Below are 10,455 nucleotides of genomic sequence, written 5' to 3'. Positions count from 1 at the left end.
ATCAAATGTCTACTGATGTTGTACCAACTTGTACTTATTGCTCACTACTCATTTTTCTCTTCCTTTAATTTAACTCTGCAGTACGAGTATCACAACTGTTATAGTATTGATCAATAAAGTTGTATATCCTTTTCAACATATCCCTAAAGATTTCTTGAATGTTTGGTTAGAAAAATTTGCTATCAATATAAAGTGATTACTGTGATAATATGATAATTGCTGGCATATTTCAGCAATATGTCACCAACATCTTTTGAGTTTTGTAAATGCATAAAAAAAAGTATTGTCCACCAATTTTATCATCCCTTGGGGGACAATTTCACAAAATCTGAAATCTGCTTTAAACGTATTCAAATTATTCATCTATGTAATACATTAATCTCTGCTCAAATCATTTTGCTGCTACACTTTGAAATGTTTCATTTCATGAAAAACTGTATGAGAACATACATGTGTTGAGTTGTGTTGAGGATGTCATTTGTGTTGTCATGGTAACCATAAAGTGCCAATGATGTGTATACCACAATATGCATAAATATATATGTACAGAGAGAGAACGTCACTCCTTATTGAGGTGAGTACATGTAGTATATGCTGTCAAGACAGGAAACGTAACGAGCAAAAAAAATACCTTTCTTTCCACGCAGCAGACCAAGAGCTGTAAAAAGGTAGACACAACACACAAGAGATGAAAAATAAAACAGGGAGCTAGGAAGTAAAGACTCGAAGGCAAGGAGACGGGATGCGTCAAAACACAGAGAAAAGAATAAAATCGTGTACATACAACATAGTTTACTGTAACAGATAGTCAAAGGTTGCAAGAAATCATAATACACAAAACACATATATATATAATAACAGCTGAAAGAATATGCATCAGTGTGCCCAATGCCACAAGCAGGATCAGTGCCTTGCCAACCAATTTGCGAGAGGAAAAATAGAGAGAGGGAATCTACGTCTGGGCTCTTTTGATTTTGTTATCTTCCATCTTTGTTTTCAAATCCCCTATTCAGTCACCACCATATTTCCAATGGGAGATGGGGGGGGGGGGGGGGGGGATAACGAAAAAGATTTGGACAGTGTTCCTGCATTCCACACCCCATGCAGGATTGCAACAAAATGAGAAATGAATGGTATCCACAGGCTAAATGAAAAATGAAGAACCAAAAACAACAAATATACACCCTGAGCAGTGTACATGTTAATCAATACAACTTGCCAACTGAATGATTGCAAAAAGCCATGGTGGTTGCATGGGGTGGAAAAACAATAATCGAAATAAAAAATGAGTACACGTAGGCCTTGTACTCTTACAAAAGTCAATCACCGACTCAATATTTACCAAATGTTTATTTAACTAAAAAAAATAACTACATGATATTACAAATAATAATCACATATCCATGGCTTACATCATGCACATGATATCACACATGGTAAATACTATATGCCACACACAAGTACTGTCAAATGATAGGTCAAAACCTTGTCACACACGTAATTTTCCCTCAACAGTACATGAATGCCAAACTGGTATACGGGCATGTAATCATTAAATGAGAGTAGTTAGAGGCATGCTGGTCTAGGAAATGAATACAGGTCATAGATACACATACACATACAGAGTACTTGTTTGGAAGGGGGTGGGGGAAACTAGATGGACACACAGTGAGAATAATGATAATGTCATCCTTGCAGTGACTCTAAGCTGTACCACAAGATATCATCTTTGACGGGGACATTCGCAACCAATCGCTTATGCACAGGGAATGGGACAATTATATCATACAATATATGTGCAGGTTCAGGGTATTATGTCTATGGCTGCTTGTCACTTCATGGAGACAACAGGTAAAGGTGTGACATGCTATACTACCAATCTGTCAGAAAAAACCTTCATTTTTTTTTCATCGCAAGAAGCGATTTTAGAAAACTGTTACCGGAAACAAGCTCAAATCTGCCACATTGAGGCACACAAACTATCCATTTCTCTTTCCAGAAAGTGATATTCTGAGGAGATACTTTTTTTCTTCTTTTTTTTTCAGACACTGTGTAAAACCGTCACATCAAAGCCTAGATGCGGATGTTTATCCTTCAGATTCTCTGCATATCACAAATTATCCATAAGTCTACAAATATGTTATTAAATGCAACTTATCTTTTCCTCATGGCAAGGAAATTTTGCAGATAGATTTAAGAATATATTGCCCTTATGCCAGCTGCTACTCTAGGAAAACAGATCGCAAAATGTTTGCGAGAGAAGTCTGGCTACCTGAAGTGCATCATCCCCTCGTGCCTCGTGAGATAATTGACAATTGCCCCTAGCAACCGACTGCCACACCCCAGGAGGAACTGGATTACTTCTACTATCACTTGTAAATTGAAATGAATGAGCTGAAATGATAGACGAAAGAGGCCTGCAATGGACACAAGTCACCATGGCAAACAACCCTAGCTGCTCTTAGAGAATGCTACACATTGCGCTGCAAAGAGAAAGAGAGAGATATAGTAGATAAGAAGAGATAGATAGATAGATTGATAGATAAAGAGAGAAACAGAGAGATAGGTAGAGATAGATAGGCAGATAGGAAGAGAAAGATAGGTAGAAATAGATAGGTCAATAGATAGATAGACAGATAGATACAAGTAGAGATAGATAGATACAGTAGACAGATAGATAGATAAATAGTTAGACAGATAGATAGATAGATACAAGTAGAAATATATAGATAGGTAGAGATAGATAGATAAAGTAGAGATAGATAGATAGGTAGAGATAGATTGAAAGTAGAGATAGATAGGTAGCAATACACAGATAAATAGATAGGTAGATATAGTAGATATAGTAGATAGATAGATAGATAGATAGATAGATGGATAAATAAATAGACAGGTAGACAGATATATATATAGAGAGAGATATAGATAAGAGAGAAAGAAAAGTAAAAAAAAGGAAGAGGGCTTATTGCTGAGACTTGCAGAATGTACCTCAGATTGAAGTATCTATATCCAGTATCTGACTGGAGATAAAAGATTTACAGATAATCAGAGCTGAGAAAAGTTTGCAACACAGCAGGAGTGTGCATACAATGCCTGTCGAGCCCCAATGCCTATTGGAATAAAATCATGATGATGCCCGCAACGCAAAACATAGTACGGCAGCGCTCACGGCCAGATGCCTATTCAGCACTCACAGGTAGCCAGACTTACACAAATATTGCGCTGAAGTGGACGGACGATCTGGAATGCAATTTCAAGAAATGCAAGTTTGTCAGATCACGAATGATTACAAGATTTGGGGGGGGGGGGGTGGGGAGTGGTAGTTTACTACTTGAGTACAGTATGGGCATTCAGTCTGGGAATATGGAAGTCATATATCACTGACATGGTCTGTCGTTGGTGTTAAAGTGGGTTGGATGAAGAGGGATTCACACCAAACTTGTAAGTTTATCATGAACTGAGAAGGGGGGGGGGGGCATATCCCCTATATATATATATATATATATATATATATATATATATATATATATATATATATATATATATATATATATATATATGCTGAATAGAAACTAGTATTCTCATGAATATTATCAAACAAAAGGGAGGTATAATTAAGAAGGGATTAAAAACACCGATAAAAATAGCATGTCACACTCTCCTAAAATGATCGAAAGGAAATGGCAGAAGGGTTTGGAAACAACAAAAAGACAAATACCTTGGTACCATAAAACTGAAAATTAGAGGAGAACTACAGCAAGGTTCATTCAAATTACAGTATGAATGGTATCTTCATATCGCAACTAAGTTTTGCTGAATATATACCAGCATTTCAACTACAGTATACGCGGGACAGTTTCAAAAACAAGCACGAACATGCAAGGTCTTTAAATCTCCGCTGGGTGTAGTATTATTTAGTCTGTCAACTTAACTTGATATGAGTAATATTGTTTCATACGTTTCACATATTCACATTAATCAAATTTTTGCTTCACGTTGTTTTTACTGGAAATGATTGACAAACTATCCTACAAACATCAACGTGAATAAGGTTCATTCATATTCATTTCTTTTGTGGATGATAAGAAAAAATAGAATACATTTTACATAGTTCTTGGATATTTGTTCCTACATCTGTCCTCACTGATCTACATGTAACCGTTTGAGATGATCATAGGGCAAGATGTGGATAATTTTACATTATCTCAGAACAATCAAAAGTATGAATGTGAGACAAATAAAAATAACTTCACTAAAATAAAGAAAAAGGTTAAGGAATCAAAAAGACATTACCTACAGAGAAAGCGAGAGCACAAGACAGAGAGAAAGATGAAAGGGAAGAGAAGCTTTGGAGAAAAGTCTCAAGAAGTGACTGAAAGGGGAAATATACAGCTGAAAGTTCTACTCTTCTCATTCACCCACTTAAGAGGCAGTTGAGATGACAAACCCAACACACACAGCAGGGGCACGCCTGGGTCCCCCTGCCTTCTGAACACAGACCATCTAAAAACGTATTCACAAATAACACCATAAAGATGGGTCCCCCACCTCTCTGTTTACGTATAACACCATCTATTCCCACAAACCCTTACACAATTTATACTATCATTCCTGTTGCCCTAAGAATTGGCCCTCCACTGCAAACTCTTATTTTTAATGGGGGGGGGGGGGGGGGGGGGGAGGAGGATGTACCAACAACGATACTTTAAGTATGAACAAAATATATTCAATTTCAAGTACTCTATTCAAGCTTAAGCGACCAATGCATTCCAAGGTAAAAATTTGATGTACACAGAAAACAGCAAATAAACGTAACAACTTTTAATTACTTCCAAGCTGGAGTGAATGAAAAATTGAATTAAATGATAAAAGATCTCATGAACAATATCAAAACAACAGTAAAGGTATTAAAATCATGTATATCAAGTAGGTGGTTTGTACATAAATAGCAAATGATTAACGCAGTAAAGTGGATTTCACGTCAACTGTCATGCAAAAGTTTAAAGTAACAGTTTGATTTACAACTGAAGCACTCAAACACTGTGACATTAGAGTGGTACAGGCACATACATCCATTGACCAGACACACCCCTACTTCCAACTTACACAAATGCCTATACAGGAAACATCTCAACAAAGGACACTCAGAAGAATTTAAAATGCTGAGAAACAGACAGCTACTGTGTATGACGTTTTGTGCCTGCCTACTTCTATTCCCCAGATTATTCCTGAAAAATTCACAGAAGTGATGTGCAGAAAAAAAATGCCCCTCAAAACAACTTCTAACAAGGCCTTTATACATCATCACTTTAACCTTTCACTTGATCTATCAATATGTCGGTGTTCATATTCTCTCCCGCATGTTTTGATATGCCCATGGCTCTTGCAAAACTGTTGGGTAATGCTATGACCTAATGTTGGGTCTAGCTATACACCAAACGTTAAATCTAATGAAAATGATGTGCAGCTTTAAGTGCTCACTAGCAGGCAGAAAGAAACAGAAGGTGCTATTACAATAACAAAAAAGGACCTTCAAAACATCAAACTCTGTACAACAAAGGAAATGAATGATCTACCTGCACAGATACAAAACTCTGATGCCAGCAAAACACACAAACTTGCCTGAAGAAAATTTGCCAACCTTCTTTTTTATTTCACTACACATACAAACAAACAGACAAACACAATCAATGAAGAAGATAGGATCAGTTGTGTGTGAAAAAAAAAACCAGGAATGAAATACAAATAACATTTAATTCATTTTGACCTGGTGTTGTGCACTCTTGCCTGTTTTTTCCTGGTGCAGCGTTTTGTGATAACCTGGTATAAACAAGGACCATGACAACTGAAATGAACTAAACACATTTAAAAGAACATTCTACAGAGTGGGGGAAACGGGGAACTGGCTACTCCTCCAAAAGGAATCACTGGTTCAACAGAAAAGTGTTCTGAATGAAACCACGGAAACAGCGTGAGTCATGCAAACATGCAAGCAATGCGTGTTGCCCCAGTCGAGGTTTGACATACTGTGTGGAACTTGAGACTGGGCGTCATGCATGTTACAGACGTCCTCATCGTCTTGGGGAGAACCTTGAGGTGATCGGTGAATGTACACTGTCTGGTGCGTGTCGTGGAACTCCGTCGTCGTCTCAAGAGGGCTCCCCGGCGACAAAAACGGTTCTGTCTCGCCCGGTTCGTCATCATCGTCGTCCAGTTCATCATCAGTCTGGCAGCTGACGTCGGCGACGACGAGCACAGGACCATCAACACCAAACTCGGTGGGGTCCACGTTGGTGTTCAAGTCCACGGGATCCTGTTCCACCTCCATGGGCCCGCCGCTTCTGTGGCCGTTGCAGTGTCCGTCCGGGTGACTCCTCTCCATAAGACTCAAGGCTTCAGCGTAGGACCGTTCACTCTCCGAATCTGTGGGCGCCTCCGACTGCGAACTGAGCACCTCAAATTGGTTGATCTCTGGCTTCATGTTGAAGCGCACACACTTGACACTGGGTGCCGGGGCGGGTGGGGCGTCGTCATCTGCCGAATTCTGCGAGTTACGCTTGGAGGAACACTCTTCCTCCATGGAGAACGTGGAGTTCCTCTTGGAGGCCAGAGCGGCCATTTGCTCGAGGTCATTCAGTCCGATGATTTCGCCCTCTTTGCTGGTGTTGTGCGCATCGTCGGATGCGTCCGTGTCGTTGTCTTCGCTCACCTGCTCACGACTGCTCGGGTCCTTGGCATCTTCTCCATTGATTACCGCCTTTGTGACCACTTTCACCTTGTCCCCTTTGGGCGCGGCCGAGACAGACGGCACTTTGGTCTTATTGCTAGGTTTCACTTCAGGAGGACAACGTGTAAACCAATGACCAGTTGAATGTTGTTGTTTTTTATATTTTTTTTTGCAGAAATTCATGTCAACCCCATTCCATCATGCAAGCAAGAAATGTTGAATAAAGGGGAAAAAATACAAAGATGGGAGAGAAATGCGATTAATGACGAAAGATGAGAGAAAAGAGAGATGGTTAGCGGTGCAGATTATTGTGGACATCCCCAAACCAGTTGATGAGTACAAGTCAGTCACAATCCCATGCTTGATTTACCAAGGGATGAGTATAAGGAATATGAATGGACTCAAATCATGACTTGAGGAAGAAGTGTTTTATGAGGTAGATATGAGATGCATATAAAAATGATATTAGTACAAATGTTATTTCATCCAATCAGTGCAAAAGTCGTGCATATATGTCTGTGTTTCTCAAAAGTTTTATTCGAAGGAAGATTCTAATAGCTGATTCATACGGACTCTGTGCATATAAAAAAAAAAAGGTAAAAGCCCTTTCAGACATCAGCTACACGGAATCATATTCTTACTCAACTGACAATCTATTTTCAATTTCAAAACAATTCCTTTACTTTGAAATTGAATCCCATTTGATTTATTTCACAACAAATCCTCCCCCATAAAAATGTGTGGTAGAGCAAGAGTTTTTCATACATGAAATCATCTTCCTTGTTTTACAAAGATTTTATTATTTCCGAAATGACACTGAGTGCCTTTCAGCACTTCTTTCCACTTTTGACTGACAGCGAAATCCTACAAAAACATATACCGACTTGTTCACTGTTTCATGTCTTACCTTGTCAGTGTCATACTAAATAATAAACACTATGGCTTTTCGAGAGGGTTTTAAAAAATGTGCTGTATTTACTTTTCAATATGTAAGTAAATACATGCAGTTCTAAACTTTGTTTTAATTGAATATCAAAATGTTGCTTGATAGACATTCATATGAGGTAAATTTAAGGTAAAAGTCCCCTGAACGTATTGTGAATTCTAGTGAAATAGTCTAGTGAAATATACCTTACAGAAAACAGCAACAGTTTTAGGCCTTGGCGTAATGCTTTTGATTAATCAATTCAACCTAAGTACCGGTAGACGCCTGCAGGTCAAATCACTATCAGCAGTTCTGTACCACTGCCTAATAAAACCGACACAACTTTGTGTCCCTGGCAAGATGAGTACTTAATGTCTCAAAACAGAGATTTTCTTCAATTCTCTTAGGTTAAGTGGAGTGTTTGTGCACTGAATGGGAACGGAACGATACAAAAAATATCAGTCCAAGTGAAGAAACAAGGGACTAGTCAAAGGGGGTGGGAGGGTGGTCTTCCTACCTCGAAGTCCATCCTCGTCCTCTGTGTTAACGGAGCTCATGGACACCATGTCGGTCTGAGGGTGCGCCACGCGCCGGTAGGCAGGGGGGCTTTCCGATGGGGGGTGGGCCATACTGAGGGGCGGGATGTTCCGCCTGATGGGGGGGAGGATGCTGGGTTGAGAGTGCTGCAGGGGGTGGGGGCTGAGGCCCTTATTACTGTCACGACCTGTGGTAGGGGGTAGGGTGGGGTGGGAAGGGAAGGGAAGGAGTGTCAGGGAGAGGGTGAATGCAATTCTTCGGTTGATATGCACAACTGTGATGGCATCAACTCCACAACCCGTGGCATGCACAATTTCAATATCAGTCTAAAAAATGTGGTTTGCCTACTGCCTCGCAAGAGAGTCTCCTGAGTAAAATGCAAATTAAATGAAAAAGACATAGTTGAAAGTTACAGGCAAGAAATATGATTACGCAGGAAAATTTACATATTGAGTGATATCATGTCACTGTCTTCTAATCTCGGTCAGGATATTTTTCAATTAATGCAAAAGATATTCACATGAAAAAAGTGAAGGTTCATTTCTTCATCTAGAGATTCATCATCTAATGCAAATTCTGTCTTTGCAAGGTGAAGTCAGGGATATAACAATGCAAAAGTCTGTCAAATTTAGGCCACAGTGGCTGGCTTTTTTCAAATCTAACTCACCATCGATGCAACTATTGTGTGTGCTTGGAGCATCAAATTCCCATGTTGGCTTTGCGATGGAATCGCTGTCCGACGCAGAGTTGGACGGGACCGGCGGAAGGCTGGGCTGTTGGCTGATTGGTTGGCCATGATAGGGCTGGATGTCGTCATGGCGATCGCGGTCCAGGTTGTTCAGCGAATTGTGATTGCTGCGGGTGTAGGATGTCGGTCGAGTCGGTAGAGGTGGTGGAGTCGGACTCGGTTCGCTGATGGGATTCATGGGATACGTCACCGAAGGATACTCGTCCGAGAGCTTGCTGCTGCGCTTGAAGTCTTCCCCGTAGGTGCGGGACGCCACCCGTCCGTCGGGTGGGTAGCGAGAGCGCCTCTTCTTGCGGTGGTAGCGGCAAGCCGCAATGACCAGCACCACCACGATGATGACCAGAATGACGGAGATGATGATGATGATCAGCTTCATGGGGAAGCCAGTCTCAATTTGGGGGATGGCTGGGTCTATGCAGGACACATCAGCACCGGGGCCAGCAGAGGTGCAGTCTTTGGCGACAGAGCAGTCGTCACCCATCCAGTTGGGAGGACACTGGCAGGAGAAGCTGTAGCCCAGGTCAAAGCAGCTGCCGCCATTCTTGCACGGATTGTTCTGGCAGTGAGGGAGGAGGTTCGGCGAGCACTTGCCAACGTTGTGGGGCGAGACGGCATCTCCCAGCACCGGAAGGGGCTCGCCGTTGAGCCTGGTGCCGCCCATGCACCCCGAGAAGCCCTGCTCCACGGACCGACGCATCCTGCCGTGGCTGCCTCGGTTTGAGGGCGGCCGCGCACCAATAGTGATTTCCTGGAGGTTGAGGTCCCGGTTATCGCCGGGTGCTGTGCCCTCTGCACTGTACTGGTCATCAAGGGTCAGCACTGCGTGGTTGTTGTCCCTTCTGACCGACACCTTGTGCCACATGTGATCATTGACTTTCTTCTGTGTGAGGCGAACAGTTGCCTCACCACTGCCACAGTCAAAACGATACGTCAGTTGGCCCCCTATGATCTGATACGAACAAGAAAAACACAAACCCATAAAACATATAACACCTGTTAAGAATGACACAATGCAAAATTAAAAAGTTTGATACACTGTAATAGATTTGTAAATGCAATATTGCAGTTCAGCTAGGTGTAGTAAATGGTGATTTTTTTTCTGTGAATCCTTCTTCTTTTAAACAGTAAACATATTTCAAGTGGAGAGGCCTTGGAACTTACAGATCAGTATAGCAACGTTGTAAAACAATAACAAGAATGACAATGCACCATTCTATATGGAATCTAACACAAAGTTTATTCAAGTTTGTATTGGATGTTGTCAGAGAAACAGCTGAAAAGTTTACCAAAATAACTGTTGATATGAAGTATCTCATTCCTGCCCCTAAAAAGAAGATTATTACAAAATAAAACTAAGCAAAATCTCAACTACCTGTATATTGCAAATTGTTTTTGTGCTATCAAAGTTGCCCTCATAATTGGTGATTAAGTATCTCTCTGTCTCCACATCCTCCCCCCCCCTCCCTCCAGAAAATTGTAAGAAAACAACATGAAGATAACAAAACATTACAAACAACA

The 10,455-nt window shown here is 40.9% G+C and overlaps 2 protein-coding genes across 2 annotated transcripts in view; both read right to left on the bottom strand.

Annotated features, from left to right (window-relative positions):
* Nucleotides 1-10,455, bottom strand: part of LOC139727958 (protocadherin Fat 1-like) — a 172,326-nt gene that overhangs the window by 9,372 nt on the left and 152,499 nt on the right. The window contains exons 27-28 of the mRNA XM_071638930.1: nucleotides 8,857-9,886; nucleotides 8,170-8,376 (exon numbers count right to left, since the gene is read on the bottom strand). Of these exons, the coding sequence (XP_071495031.1) occupies nucleotides 8,170-8,376; nucleotides 8,857-9,886 (1,237 nt within the window). The remainder of the gene's footprint in view (nucleotides 1-8,169; nucleotides 8,377-8,856; nucleotides 9,887-10,455) is intronic.
* LOC139727899 (uncharacterized) lies at nucleotides 417-7,648 on the bottom strand. The gene is made up of 3 exons (XM_071638870.1): nucleotides 7,635-7,648; nucleotides 6,028-6,824; nucleotides 417-658 (listed from the first exon to the last, which is right to left on the bottom strand). Exons 1-3 carry the CDS (start codon nucleotides 7,646-7,648, stop codon nucleotides 567-569), a joined length of 903 nt encoding a protein of 300 aa, XP_071494971.1. The 3' UTR covers nucleotides 417-566.

Source organism: Diadema antillarum, unplaced genomic scaffold, assembly GCF_040938485.1.
Source record: "Diadema antillarum isolate AM-2024a unplaced genomic scaffold, OU_Dant_1.0 seq00000160_RagTag, whole genome shotgun sequence".
Classification (NCBI taxonomy): domain Eukaryota; kingdom Metazoa; phylum Echinodermata; class Echinoidea; order Diadematoida; family Diadematidae; genus Diadema; species Diadema antillarum.
The sequence above is the reverse complement of the archived record's forward strand: the minus strand, read 5'-3'. Positions and strand labels throughout refer to the sequence as shown.